Source organism: Buceros rhinoceros, unplaced genomic scaffold, assembly GCF_000710305.1.
Source record: "Buceros rhinoceros silvestris isolate BGI_N320 unplaced genomic scaffold, ASM71030v1 scaffold18861, whole genome shotgun sequence".
NCBI classification, from domain to species: Eukaryota; Metazoa; Chordata; class Aves; order Bucerotiformes; family Bucerotidae; genus Buceros; species Buceros rhinoceros.
This window is the reverse complement of record NW_010396171.1, coordinates 14,139-29,457: the sequence shown is the minus strand read 5'-3', so window position 1 is coordinate 29,457 and position 15,319 is coordinate 14,139. Positions and strand designations below refer to the sequence as shown.

General features: G+C 36.4%; 1 protein-coding gene across 1 annotated transcript in view; it reads left to right on the top strand.

Moving 5' to 3' along the window:
• Positions 1-5,650, top strand: part of CDH8 (cadherin 8, type 2) — a 144,856-nt gene extending 139,206 nt beyond the window's left edge. Inside the window, exons 11-12 of the mRNA XM_010145833.1 lie at positions 2,298-2,549; positions 3,610-5,650. Coding sequence (XP_010144135.1) covers positions 2,298-2,549; positions 3,610-4,103 — 746 coding nt within the window. The 3' untranslated portion in view covers positions 4,104-5,650. The remainder of the gene's footprint in view (positions 1-2,297; positions 2,550-3,609) is intronic.
• Positions 5,651-15,319: the final 9,669 nt, after the last annotated feature.

Below are 15,319 nucleotides of genomic sequence, written 5' to 3'. Positions count from 1 at the left end.
GCTGAAATATTTTAATGTTGCAGGAGAAAGCCAAGTGGGCAGACAGATTTCTTTTTCAGTGTTTGAAAATGGGGGATGGGGAGGCAAATACGGAGGAGGCAAAGAATGCTATCAATACCTCACACACACGGCGATAGGTGTGGCAGTGACTCCTACTTTGGTAAAGCTATACACACCAATACTCAGGAAAACTTAGCTACAGTATTATTTTACTGACATAACGCTTCCCTTTGTTCCTTGCAGTTCAGCTAGAGAGCAAGTATGACAGTGGAAGTGGTTTAGCTTGTGCACGTGTGTTTAAATCTTTGACACATTCAACCAAGAAGGAGGAGTGCAGTGCTTGCTTAATTCTGAATGTCTGCTAATTGTTGACTTCAAACGTACTTGACTTTTCCAATGCATTATAGTGGCACATCTAACACTGCGTATCATCAAGGAGTTTGGTCCGATTTGCATTGTCAGAATTCTTAAGAGTTTATACCTGAAATTTATCTTCAGTAAACACACGCTTCCTTTAATTTTAAAAAGGGCACAAGGAAGGACTGGACTATTTATTTAGCTCCAGGGTACCATCAGTTTTGATGTAACTGTTTCTAACTTGAATAGATAAAACTCAGGATTGGTGGAAAGAAAAATCATTAGGACTACTTCTTGTTCTGCAAAGATAAAATGACCATATTTAGACTGCTTTATAAAGTAGCTGATTTTTAGGTTGATCTTCATGTAATATACCCTAAACACTAAGAAAAATGCTGAAATGGTTACATAAACTGCAATACAAATTATAGTAAGAATCTCTGTAGTATGAACCTAAGTGTTATCGGTAGGTGATTCCACCAAGGAAGGGATGCACAGGTAGACTGCAAAAATCAAAGACGCTGAACTCCAGAAGGAGACTACATGAACTTGAATTTCTTAGTTACTGAATGGGAAAACAAGCTTTCGTTCTTCTCTTATATGAGACAATTACTCCATGTGCTTAAATATCAAATAATCTTTCTTCATCTTTTGTTCTGTCAGTAATGAATTAACCATAGGAGTTATCTACTGATTGGTATCTTGATATAGGTTCAGGATGTGATAAAGTTTAGAAATATTTTATTCTGTAATCGTTATATTCTTTAACTGTCTTTATTCCTTATTAATATGCCTCCTTACTAAGAACAACATAAAGAATAAGATGATGAACTGAGTATCAGAGGTTTAACTGTGTGTGCGAAAGAGGACCAAAAAAAGCACGTGTAATTCATGAGTTACATGTTCTTCTTTATATACATATGAAAGGCAAATGTCTATATTTTTCAGAAAATGAACTGACTCCTAATACTGGCACAGCAACAGTAATCCTTGTTGTGTTTAACCCTGAGGCTAAACGTAGGTGGCTAAGAGGGCCTCTGTTGGCATCCTGTAAGTTCAACTTAGCACTTTACTGAAATGGTGTTAAACTGTTGTGAAGAGGAAAGAAGTTGCAACTGTATTTGTGCAAATCCCTCATCCCCCCATCTTCACTTTTGTACTACCTGTGTTTTTCTGACCACAGTTACCAGTTTAGTGGATAGTAGTACGTGTGTTATAAGAGCCGTTAAGTAACTTCATACCTGGGTAGGACGCCATGTACTCACCATGCCTCTGTTTCTAAAATGAAGTATCTGCATATGTGTGCAGAGCTAAGAATGTCCTAGACTAATTTCCTCTCTGCCTTCATAGGAGACACATTCTGTTTTGGTTTGTTCTGTTTTCATTATCAAGGCCAAATAAATGTTTAGATTGACAAAAATTAGGCCTATAACTTAATACATTCAGCTTTTCCTTTGTTTGTCTTTATATTGGTCATTAAAAGAAACCAAGAATCTTTTATAGTAGGGTGAAATCCTTTGCAATTTGCACTTACAATGCATGGAGCATGTGTTTTAATTGATGAATGTGTTTTATTAAGTCTGGATTACTTTAAATGTTAAATTTCTCTGTTTTTCTGGTTGAATTTTTATGACTCTGTGACTTGAAAAAGTCATGAATCATGTTGGGAAAACATCTCTAGGGATGTATGCAGAGAAGTGAAGGGTTGCCATTATTGTCATTCCACGTAACACAAGAAAACGCGAATGTTGCACTCTTCATTTGGGGCATAGGCAGCCATACAGAAAGAGGAAGGACTTCTGTGTCACATGCTGTTGGTATAATGAGTATAATAAAGTGCATAAGTGTTTGTACAGAGGTTTTCTGAATACATTGAGAAAAAGCTGTGGGTTTAGCAGTTTTTCTACATGGTGAAACAATGCAAATTTTCCCTTTTCCAGATAATACTCTCAGCATCCTGGCAAAGCATAGCGGATTCAGCCGGCAGAAGCAAGAAGTGTATCTACTTCCAATCATAATAAGTGATAACGGGAATCCCCCCATGAGCAGCACTAGCACTCTCACTATTCGAGTCTGTGGTTGCAGCAGTGATGGCATTGTCCAGTCCTGTAACGTTGAAGCATACGTACTTCCCATTGGACTCAGTATGGGAGCCCTCATCGCAATATTAGCATGCATAATTTTGCTGCTAGGTACGTATTCATTTCACAGTCTGGTGTTCAAACTTTTCCTGATTCCTGAGTGTCTGTAAGTAAGCAAAGAAGTCACATAGAAGGATACGCAATCCAATACAATGTAATGTGAAAGACCTGTCAGTGTGCATCCCTACGTACTAACAATCGAACAAAAGCGTATGGAAGCAAAGCCCCAGTCTGAAGTAGTCTTACACACAAATTACATAATAAGCAAAACCAAAAATCAATCAGATAAGCAGCAAGGTGAACAAAGTACGTACTGTACATGATGGAAAATGGATTTCATGTACCTTCTAAGACTTGTATGAGTTTGTTCTGGATTCTACAAAAAAAGTTCCAGTTCCACAAGAAAGGAAGTACTGCATATTTTAAGAAAACATACAAAATTTGTATATAACATCAGGCAAGGGAGAGAACAGAGAAGGAAAAGGCTTTGTATCAGTAACTGAGACTTCAGCATTAAGCTGCAAAAATAAGTGTAACCAGTTTAGAGCTTTTTATGCATCTGTCCAAGAAACTGATGTATCTAAGCTCGCTCTTTCTCCCTTACTGTCTCATTCACTTTGCAGTTATATAGTGCAAGTCTGTTACAACCCATTAAAAAAAAGACACCAATTCCATCCTACCATCAGGCCTATGTTTCCAGGAAAACACCCTTTAATTTTTACAAACTCCATCCTTAATGTGAATCATTATAGACTATGTTCAGTGACTGATGAAAGCTTAACTGCATTTCTAACTTGTCCAAAGGGAAGAAGTTGTCAGAATTCAAGGCTCTAAAATGGAAGTATGCAAAATCTTATTGCTTATATAAAATTGAGCTTCAGATGTAAATATGATGATAGAAAACTCTATGATGATAGAGAACTAACCAGAGCTTCTGATCAAATTTTCATCACTTGAATGGTGTTGAAATTATAGGTCTTTTAGCTTTTCACTACTTTTATTACTCTTACTTTCACAAAATGCAACCTATCATCTTCCACAACTGTACTTAACATGTAGTGCTTTGATTGGAATTTTTTTACCTAATCAGCCTGTGATGCTTTCTTTGCAGTCATTGTGGTGCTGTTTGTAACACTACGACGACATAAGAATGAGCCGCTAATCATCAAAGATGATGAAGATGTGAGGGAAAATATTATTCGCTATGATGATGAGGGAGGCGGAGAAGAAGATACTGAAGCTTTTGACATAGCAACTTTGCAAAATCCAGATGGAATTAATGGATTTTTGCCTCGTAAGGATATTAAACCTGATCTGCAATTTATGCCCAGGCAGGGTCTTGCGCCTGTTCCTAATGGTGTTGATGTTGATGAATTTATTAATGTAAGGCTTCATGAAGCTGATAATGATCCCACAGCTCCACCATATGACTCTATCCAAATTTACGGCTATGAAGGAAGAGGGTCAGCGGCTGGTTCCCTTAGCTCATTGGAGTCCTCTGCATCAGACTCAGATCAGAATTTTGACTACCTCAGTGAATGGGGTCCTCGCTTTAAAAGACTTGGAGAACTCTACTCAGTTGGAGAAAGTGACAAAGAAACTTGACAGTGGATTACAAACTTCTTCGCTGTTGACTTAATGAACATGTAATATTTTAGGGCCACTGTTGTTAGCAAAAACTAATGTGGCTTTTTGTTTTAGAGGCAAGTTTAGCGCCAGTCATCTAAAAAATCAACTACATTGTAATGTTGAACCAAAAAAAAAAGTATATGTTAGGAGGTTAAGTCTTGTGGAGTGTGAAGTAAAGTATGTGGAGTGTCTAGAAGTCTTTGGATATTTGATATTCACTTGGCCACTCTGAAGATGGAGATTTGGATCTTTGATTATCTTCAGTGAATTGAAAAGAACAAAACGAAATTGGTGCTTTCTTAGAAAATGGACTTGCAGGGATTTTGCTGTTGAACAGCAGCTCCTGCCGGTATGCGTAAAGCTAATCGTTTGTTTCTGCATTGCCAACAAAGATCCTGCCACAGAAATGTTAAAAGCAATATCTTGGTCTTCTTAGCAATGCTGAGTAGAAATAGCATTGTAAATTCCTACTGGCTTCTACTGTGCAGTGACCATACATTGTACATACAGTAATTGTTGGCCACGTAGCCACAGACTGAATATCATCTTTAAATATTGTGTCAAGCCTTAAAATATTCACATGTTCTTAATCCATTCCAGTGATGGGTAATAAATCCTACTAATGTGCAGAGATTCAGAGGCAGGGCTACAAAACCTTGCTTATACAAAAGGATCTTTTCCTAGAAGAAGGATCAATCCTGTGCTTCATCTTCTGAAAGAAAAAACTGTGAAAGGGGATGGACTTACCGATATGAAAGAATTGCTGATTTTATTGCTAAAGATCAAATTTATTTGTTTAATCTTTGAAATAAATATTTTATTGATGTCCATTACTGCTTTTATTTATTAAGACTGATAATCTATAAAGTAAGATTATGAAGAAAACTAAATTATATCCATTAGATTTTTTTCTATATATAATGAATGTTTAATAATGTACATTTTGAAAAGAAAAATGACAAATTGTTTCAGATTAAAGCAGTAGGAGCTGAATTTTAAGAGAATGCTGGCAGGAATAAAACTTTCCCAGAGAAAACTTTTGACAGTTTTATATATTCTTCATAAATCTAGTACCTGGTGATTTTAATACAAGCACAAACAGCTGGAAGTAAACTGGTTCATGTGAATATTTAAACTATAGACTTTTAGAAATCCACACATAACACAGTACAGTAAAAAACATGCTTATAGTTCTCCACTGTATTAGAGCAGGAACCAGTGTGTACATAATTTTACTGCTTATGTTATTAGCATTTCTTTTCTATAATATTCATAGTGATGCACCAGGGCTCTTGCACACAGAGAAAGAACCACACTAGAAGCTGCAAGCATACTCAATTTGTAATGCAAACTTGCCATTTAGAAGTAGCAATTGTATAATAAAACTACGTATTACATGCAAATCATTTTAATTTTCTACTTTGTTTTGAAGCTCTATTATTGTTTGTTTATTTACTCTGTGTATTGTATTCAGAGAAACTCCTGTATTGTTTCCTACTTTGTGAAATATATTTTTATAAATACTTTTCTTGTTATTGCTTTTCTTTCAGTTTACCTGTACACTGCAGAAAGGAATCTGCCTGAGTAACTTCATAGTTTGTTGAGGAATGTAGTTCCTTCGAAATCATTTATTTATTAGTTGAATACAGTCAAAATAAAAAAGCATAATGTTTGAAGCAATTTTTGACAGTGTTTGCAGAATTAGATATGCAGCAGCCTGTGACCACAGGAGTTACGTGTGTCTAATTCACTGCACCTAGCTGCAAAATAACCTCACACTTTCTTTGTTGAAGTACTGCTAGTAAAAACAATCCAGTCTCTTTAAGCTCCTCAGTAATGTTTGCTCTGCAAACAAAAATGTCATAATGCATCAAACACAATTTTGCCTATATTTCAAAATGGAAACATTTACTTTGCTTTAGCTGTGGCATGGCTGGTTTTAATGACTATACTTTGCAGACAACTAATATACTAACTCCACTTCTGTATGTATTATAAAGATTTTATTGAAATTAATGAAGTATCCAAATCATTTAAGTTACACTGCATTAAAAAAAAATTGCCTCTGAATAAATTTATCTAGCAGTTTTGGTAATACTCTAAACTAAACAGTGGAGTCATCTAAAGATAGGAAGCAGTCATCAAGATTTCAATGAAATCTAACATGTTTGCGTAGCAGACTGTAATAACAGCTAAACACATCGTTACCAATCACTTGCACCAAGTGCCAGGATGATCTGAAGTGCCATGCCAAAGCTAATAGCAGTATAAATGGAAAAGTCTGATTCGAAACAGACGGAGGCCATTTCTTGTCTACATCCCAATCCTGGGAGCAAAGGAAGGTGCTGTGAGATATGGATCACATTATTGTCTCTAAGTCACATAAGCATGTAGGGCAAGTAAATCTGACTATGAGTTACAGTATATACTGTAGAATTTTGAAAAGCTCTTTTGTAGGAAAACTTACAAATGGATAATCTTCTCATTGCCTTTTTGATTGAAAGTTCCATCTGAGACGATGACAGCGCATTCAGTAATAAGATTTCCAGGAAAAAAAATCCCATCACTGGCACTGTAGGAGAGGCAAAGCATGACAGAAATCTCATCATTGTTAGTCAAAAAGAGATGGTAGCTACTACTGGTGGGCAGAGCTGTAAATAGTGCATTTACACAGGTTTTAAACATGAATATCTACAGTGCAAACAGGAGGAAAAAATTTATGAATTTGTGATCTGTCAATAGGAACATGCTATTTCTTGAAGTCGTTGCTACCCCACCAAAGGGAAATTACTCATTCCACAAACTAATTCTGTGTAACTTGAATATAAAATCTGTATCAATACACGTTAGAGGGTTAAATGTTGATCATTGAGTTTTCCAATGATCCTTTTTTGATAATGAAATTAATTTGGTATAATTTTTTTATAACAATTGTATTTAGGAGGCTTAGAATCTTACCATTTTACATGTCACATCTAGATTTAGACATTTTAGCGAACATCCTTTTTAAGCATGTAAAATGGTAATTCATCTTTCTCAACAACATTTAATGAGCAATTGACTCATTGTAAGTGCCAAGGAAAATGCATTAAATTAGAATTATTAATACTGATAAATTTGAGAATTAAATTCTCAAAATCTTTTTCAAATGCCACGTGCCTTAGAGTCCCATTGATTCTGGCATGGCTTCACCTAGCTATGTCTCATACTCAGTCAGAACTGCTGAAGTAAATCGTCCCACACAGAAAGGCTGGGATTCTAAAGTTTTGGTCTGGTCATTGGCCAGACACAAAATCCAGCTCAGTCATTTCAACATGAACGTGTGTACACGTTTACTAATTATAACCCCTGTGACTGAAGGTCTTCAACATGTTCTGTCCTTTGCAGTGACTGAAAGCATATGCTATTTGTGCGTTGTGACCTTGAAATCAAATCATGGAAAGTTCATTTGGACACAATACATTTTTCATCTGGTATCATTTATACCTTTTTGTCTATGATGAACTTGATATTATTTTGAAGTATATAGGAGAGAAAATGGCTGAAGATTTTCATTTAAATCAGCAGTTGCTGATCACAGGAGAAACATTTAACACTATGGCAACTCCAAATACCATCAATTCTGTCGCAGCGCAGCAGTAACAATTCTTGGTCTGGAGAACAAGATAGAATGTCGAAATAACTTTTTTTGCACAGCTCTGCTGGAGGTGGATCAACAGATTTTAATATACAGAGAAAAATAACTACTATATCCATGCAGTTGCATGTACCTACATATGTGTGTGAGGAATTTTTTTAACAGCCTCCATGGTCATTGAATTCTAGAAATGGCTAAATGGGCTTTCAAAGCTTTTCCAAGCTCTGTCCATCTGCAGGAAACCTTGGTGGGTAGTCTCATTTTGTATCTGATTGTCTTGGGATATAATTTCATTCTTAATTGAGCTATTTCACTGTTTCTCTCCTTTCCCCTGCTCCTCACTCCACCATTTCACCTCTCCTGAGCTATAATAGTGTGAACATAATGTTAGGAAGTAAGTTCATTAAGACCACACAGCTCTTTTTCAGCTGGTTTCAGCACGTGGGTTCAGTGACTGGAAACAAGCAGGTAGGCCAGGATAGTTAAGTTCACCAAGCTCTCTTCCTTCTCTCTTATCATCCTTTTTGTGTTTTAAAAAACGGAAGAACAAAAAAAAAAAAAATCAAAAGAAACAAACAACTGTATGCAAATGGCTTATTTTTCAGATGTAGTCAGAGGATTCTATTGTTACTAGAACAAGTTCAAGTGCTGCCTAAAATTAAAGCATGACTAGAAGCAATTCAAAAACCTATCACAGGAAGTCTTTTAGTTAATAGGAAGAATATTCAGTAGCAACACACATTCACAAGTATTTCTGATCAAGAAAAGTGAAAGACATTACTAAAAAAAAATTGTTTTTCAGATTTGGAAAGTTTTTAGCAGTAGCAGGATGTCCTAGTAAATTAAAGGTTAGTAAAAGGGAAAAGAAAATGGGAGTATTCACCATTATTAGAGTTTGCTTTCAGAATGTAGCAGGTGTCATTAGCAGCAGACAGGGGGTATTGATGGAGTGAGCAGTGGAAGCTTTCTGTAGTCTATCGTTCAGATTAGTTGGACTTGTATTTTTTCTACATTTGTACACTATTTGTGCAAGATAATATTCAGGCTTTGCAGAAGGTGGAAACCAATTTAACTTGCTGTATAATTCACTGTGATGGGTTTTGTAATCACACTGCAAAATGAGTCTAGCTGCTGAATTATACAATACTGATACTGGCTTCTCTGCTGCAGGAGTAGTCTCTCTTCAAATAATGTCATAGTATTCTAAATGGGAAAATACAAAAGTCTTGACAGTGCTTTTTGTGCAACTGCAACTAAGACATCTTCCAAAATGGTTAGAAATGCAAGCTGAAGCACAGTCTCTTCAGAGTCTTGTAAATGTGCTCATTAGCATTGCAACACAACTGCTCCTTCCTTCCCCTCCTACCCCCACCCACCTTCCAAAATGGTTAGAAATGCAAGCTGAAGCACAGTCTCTTCAGAGTCTTGTAAATGTGCTCATTAGCATTGCAACACAACTGCTCCTTCCTTCCCCTCCTACCCCCACCCACCCACCCACTCCACCCCTCACTTCACAAAAATTAAACCAGTGAATTGAACAAAATAAAAATGTCAGCCTTCTCTTCAGAGGGCATATGTAATACTTTCCAGAATTCCCTTTCTTCTCCTTCCACAATTTCAGATGCTTATTTGAATGGAGTCTGTGTGGAGATGACACATACATAGAAGGTATGAGCACAGGTAACCTGTTTCATTACATGAATAGAGAAAGCATTCAGGGTATGAGGGCAGCAGTCAAGATAAAAATCTGGTAGGTGTTCCTCTAGAGAGTTCTCATTACATCCCATATATTCAGGGAAAGATTCTCCTCAATGTATACAAAATAAAACTGTTCTTTTTCTGTGCTCTCCCAAAGAACTACTTACAGTCCAGTACCGGCATGTCAAATTCCTATTCATCAGATGAATGTGGGACAGCTATTCAGTGGTAGATATTGATATACAGACTCACTCATGGTGCTTATGAACACATAGATTTGCGGTTTATTCATGCGATTTCTGAAGTTTGGAATAAACAGCCAGTAAGACAGAAGGCAGGTAGCATAGATAACAGATGCTAAAAGGACGGATTATTCTGGAATGGGTCCTTTTTTTGTATCTTACTTGGTTCTTTGTGTTGTCTAAGTCTAGCCTTGATTTTTTTTACTTTCAAAGTAATTTTTTTTTTAACAGCAAAAAAGTCAGTTCCCTGCTCTTCATAACAGTCTGTTTTTTGAATTATAAAACAGGTTTTATGTTTGGGACGGGTGTGTCTTTTTGTCATTTCTTTCTTTTTTAATGGAACTTTCACTGATGGCAGCATTGACACAATTCCTTCTGCTAAATGTCACAAGCTGGCAGTTTTAACAATATGAAAATAAAAGATACGCATTTTTTAAAAACTGAAATACAATTTATATAGTTGGCAGCAACACAAAACCAGTTGAATCACCCTTAAAATAAGCTCCAAGAGTCCCATATTTCCAGCCACACATCTGATCAGTTTTGGACCTATTTTCAAGTACGCTGGTATACCTGTATTCTTGTGCAGTTGGTACGCATTTTACATGCCAGAGAATACCTCAGTCTCTTTTGACATCGTTGAGAAATAAGTTTCCTATATTTATCAAAAAACAGATTATTTTGGCAACGCGTATGACCTCCCTCCTTCACACAACCAAGGGGTCTTGTTGCAACTAACAAGCACATGGTTATTTTACAGGTTACTCAAGGCAGGGGATTATCCAAGCCTCCTGCCAGGTAAGCTCCATGGCAAAGTGGTGGAGGTGGCCAAGAGCCTATCATCTAAGAGGGGTAGATGTAGTTTCATAGTCTTTGTACAAAGACAGCTTTTACAGTCTTCCAGTCAGCACTGGCTTCCTTTCAATTTCTGCAGTTTCAGGTCTTAACTATTTCAAGCTGAAGCAACCCAGTATAACCCATTATAGCAAATAAAGGCAGGAAATTGTTAGGTAAAATGTCATTGCAGCACAGAGTGGGAGATACAATTAATCTTTGCAGAAAAAGGTCAAGTATGAATCATCAAATGCTGTAGGTTTTTAATGGATATTTTCCAAACCTCTTCTTTCAACTGAAACAGCAGTCATTTATTTTATTGTATATAATATTTCTTCCTTAAATAAAAGAAACAGTTGATGATAAATGAGCTTGATTTAGACTGTCATAACATCTGCTGGTACTTTTTTATAATTTACAAAACAACCAGGAAATTTTCAGCCCATGTTGTATATATCCAGCCTAATATCTGACCAGAGCAGATGACTGCATTATTCTCTCTTTCTGTCCCATCCTCATGAATGCTTTTGTTTTGCTTAATTAATTAATTAACAGTTTATTTGAAAGTGTTTTGATTCAGATTCTGGTAAGAACCATTTCATTTCAGGCAGTGTGCTACTATCAGATAGGAAAGAAAACTATTATTTTACAAACCTGTGATTGCCTGAACAACTGCTTTTCAAGTTTTTCCACAGTTTCTGTATATATTTTATCACTTAAAGATGGATGAAAAAAATAAGGTGAGTTGAGCTTTTTGAAAGCCTAATGTGTCATAAACAGAATCTATTAATTTTGAGACATTACTTCCCCTTAAGTTATAATGATGGTCAAATGAACGCATAATGATGCAAGTGCTTTGCTATCACAAACTGAATTCTAGCTGAGAACAGAAAGAAAAATGAAAGACATTTAAAATAAAGCAAAAGAAACTGTTATATTTTCCTAAATTTTCAAAGTGATTTGTTCTAGTTTTAGTTTTCATTTTCATTTCCCACATCTGGATTCAAATAACCCCATAAAGTACTTGCACTGCAACCAATGTCTGCTAACTAGCTTTGCATGACAAAGGGGACTGGATTTAGTCCCAAGAAATGCTACACCAAATGTTTACATTGTGGAGAAGAGCGCACAGATAACATCCTTTTTCTCCACTCAGGAAATGATATAATAAGAGTTCAGATAAGTTTTCTTTGTTTGTTTGTTTTACAGAAAGTTGTATTTTACACTGAAAACTGTGTCTCCACTGATGAACATTCTTGGGTTCCTCCTGCATCATTCAAGCATGATTATACATACCACCCTTCTGCAAACTGATATCCATTGTTTCTCCTTAAGAAAATAATTAAGCAGTGGCTACAGCATTTTATTTCAGTAATATTTTCAGTGTGCTTTGTGTAATATTTTGTGGAAACTAATCCATATGCTGACAGTCATAGAAAAATAATTTCTATTAAGAGAACACATATTATTGCTGGAAGTCGTCCTTTCATGAAACTTGATGGCCCAACAGCAATTTAGTTTTCAACAAGGAATTATATAACCTGTAGTCCTCATGGAGAGCCTGGATACATTCAGTTGTTGGAAGTCATGAGAGGTAAAAAATGTGAGGATTTCAGAGTGAACAGGAGGTTTACAGGGTGTCAGAAAAGTCATTGGGAAGAAACAGATTGTGCTCCATGTTTTAGTGTTATGCTGTTAAATGCGCTCTCATCCTAATTTTCTGTTTTCCCATGAGACTGGAAAACAATAGGCTGAATAAGCATTTCAGAGAGTGGACCTAGCCACACAGACTCTAGGAGGGAAGTAAGAAAACTTTCTGTTATGTAGCAGCCTAAGGTAGAGGAGGAAACGTGTAGAGCTCTAAACCGTGTGATATATTATTGCAGAGGTATCTATGAGTAAGGAAGACATTATTGAGTAAAGGGGTAATGAACTGCTTAGTCCTAGCAAGTGCCTGCTTCACCAGGTGAGAATGGTGGAGACTGAGAAGGGGTTTTTTGCTTATTTCTGGTTTTCTTTTTTAGTAGTCCTAGGAACCCAAACATTTTTCTTTCAAAGCTGAAATTCAGATTATGAATACTTGGAAGTGCTTATAGAATGTAATTTGTATTCATAGCACTTGATGCTTTACATACAACATTCAAAGAAGTTTCTAGAAATTGTGAAGAGCTAATGGTGAAAAAGGAGTACAGTTGAAAAAATTTATAAAATAAATATTTCTGTTGTAAATAGTTCACCTAGCTCAAAGAGTAAAAGCTTCCCCTGTGCGGGGAACCAGAGTGAGACCTATACAACACTTAATTAACAGTTAAACCTACAAAATATGGCCCTCAGCACTGCAGTGATTTTCTCTCAGGACACAAGCATAGAGAATAAGCTTCAAACTTGCAGGCTTTTGCCATTATGTTGGCAGTCTCATATATCACTGTAACTTTCATGCCTGTACCCAATGGCTTTACAGTTCTGTAGTGCAGTGTAAGCTGAAAATGTTCAAAATTGTACCAGTCAGCTGGTGAGAATTCAAATAATGTACAAGAGTTGAAAGTGAATGAGCAGCTAAAACATAAGGTGTCACTTATAATCAGATTGCTGTGTTGTGATCTGAGTCTGAGTCTAATTGTTTTTCGTGTGTATGCAGTAAACCCCACATCAGATTGGGAATATAGTGATTTCTGGGATGAGCAGCAGAGCAAAAAGCAGTAGAAATGAGAAATGCATTACAAATATGAGACAAAGTACATGTGTGGAGTATGGCAGAAAATGACAAAGAAATTAACAAAATTTTGAAAAAAGCTTCTGCAAACATGGACATTTAACAACCTGACATTCAGTCTTTATGAACCGGATTAACGGTCCAGCTTATAGAGTTCTGAAGTATTTCTAGTCTGGTGACATAACTATTAGAAAATTTACACATCTCAGGTTATTTTCTTCACTGCTCATATCTGCAAAACAAGCAACTTTATTTTTTCTTGATCAGAGCCACATGATCTGAGCAAGAATATGGGACTGATCATCTCACTACACTTTAAATAGGATTTTGTATTTCTGGTTGCCTTTCACCCAAAGGTGAAAGACAAACATCTTACAGTATTTCTTTCGGATGTATTTAATCTCTTTGATTTGATGATGTTTACACAGTTCCTTTGCCTAATGCAAACTGAAGGAAAGATATGGGAAGTTGTCTTCTTTTTCAAAAAAAGAAAGCATCCTTACTGGTTGATTTCAGAGAAACAACATTGGGTAAAGAAATTATTTTCTTCCAGTTTGGTAGAATTTCTCAGCAACAGAGGAATGTAGTAAATATTTCTTCTCTTTAGAGACCATTTTTCAGAACAGATGGATTACCCCATCACCACTAATTTGTACATGTGTTGGGGAGAGAACTACAGTGATGTTAGTATTGATGCTAAAAAAGAGCTAGGTAGGAAGTCACAGGTTTAACCCTGAGTTTGATGGCAGTGAATCCTTCAGTGTGATATACACACTGTGGACAGTACTGACTGAACAGGAATGAGCATCCACACAGCCCAGCTGTCTAGCAGGCAGCGAATTGCACAGCAGCATGATGCTGGAGAGCATTCTCAAATTTTCCATGGCATCACAGGAAAAATGAGTTTGGAGGAGATCATGAGGCTTCTAGTCCAACCTCCTTCTCAAACCTCTAACTTGAAAAGTACACAATATTGCTCAAGTCTTTGTAAAATTCAATTTTGAAAGTATCCACGGATGGAAATTCGATAGCCCTTCCGTGCATCTATCCATCTATACATCCCTTTTAGTTGTTTGTATCTGAAAAATGCACCATAAAACCACCACCAAATACCACAAAACCTCCAGCACATCAAACCACCAAAAAACTGCCAACGTTTCTGGATCAGCTGGTTATATCTGCCTGCTATTATTCAGGATTTTAAAAGCAAACTAACAATCAATTCTCTAAGAAATGTAAGACTGCATCTCAAATAAATGTGGAAAGATGTACTGAAAGATTCTGAGAAATATCTGGAGATCTCCTCTTCTGCTGGTACAAGTGCTAAATAAGTCCAGAATTCATAGTGGCTTCCTTTCCCCCGGAAGTCTGAAATGTCTTTCCATGAAAACAAGTATGTGGAGGTAGGATACTGAGCCTTGGATGCATTCCTGAGACTGTCTCGTTAGATGTAGCTTCAATGAGTTCAGGTTTATCAGAAAGTGTTATTCTGTCTCATCAGGGGACCAGAGTATGACTTTTTTGCTCTCTTATGGTAATACTGAATGTATGACTAAGTGTGAGCAAAGAAAGGCATTAGAATCAAAACAGCAGGAAGCAAAGATTAGACATAAAATATCTAGTCCCCTGCAAGATTAATTCCTCTTGAAAGTTAAGAAAAGGACTTCCAGTTTTTGTTTCAGTTTTGTAAAAATACGCAATAAGCTTAAAGAAATTATATGATACTATAAATAACCTGGATTTTTGAGTAGGAATTGTCACTGTAATACCTGGATCAATAAAGAGGATTTATGTAGTTCCCAAGCAGATACTTCAGAACAATGGTCAATTTCTCATTACCTTTTACTCTGCGCTTGTCTATTTTATGAGCTATTTTCTCAAAAAATATTCCTGACATGTCTGTGTGCTTCGCTGATGATGTTCCTGTGGAATGTGTTGCATGCCAAACTTTTTATTTAATGTGAGGTGGCCAGAAATAAAAAATCAATACTCCTGCCAATTCCCCTCTCCTCTCCCACCTCTACTCTGTTTGCTGACAAGAAAGCAGATGCATTTTACTAAGGTGAAT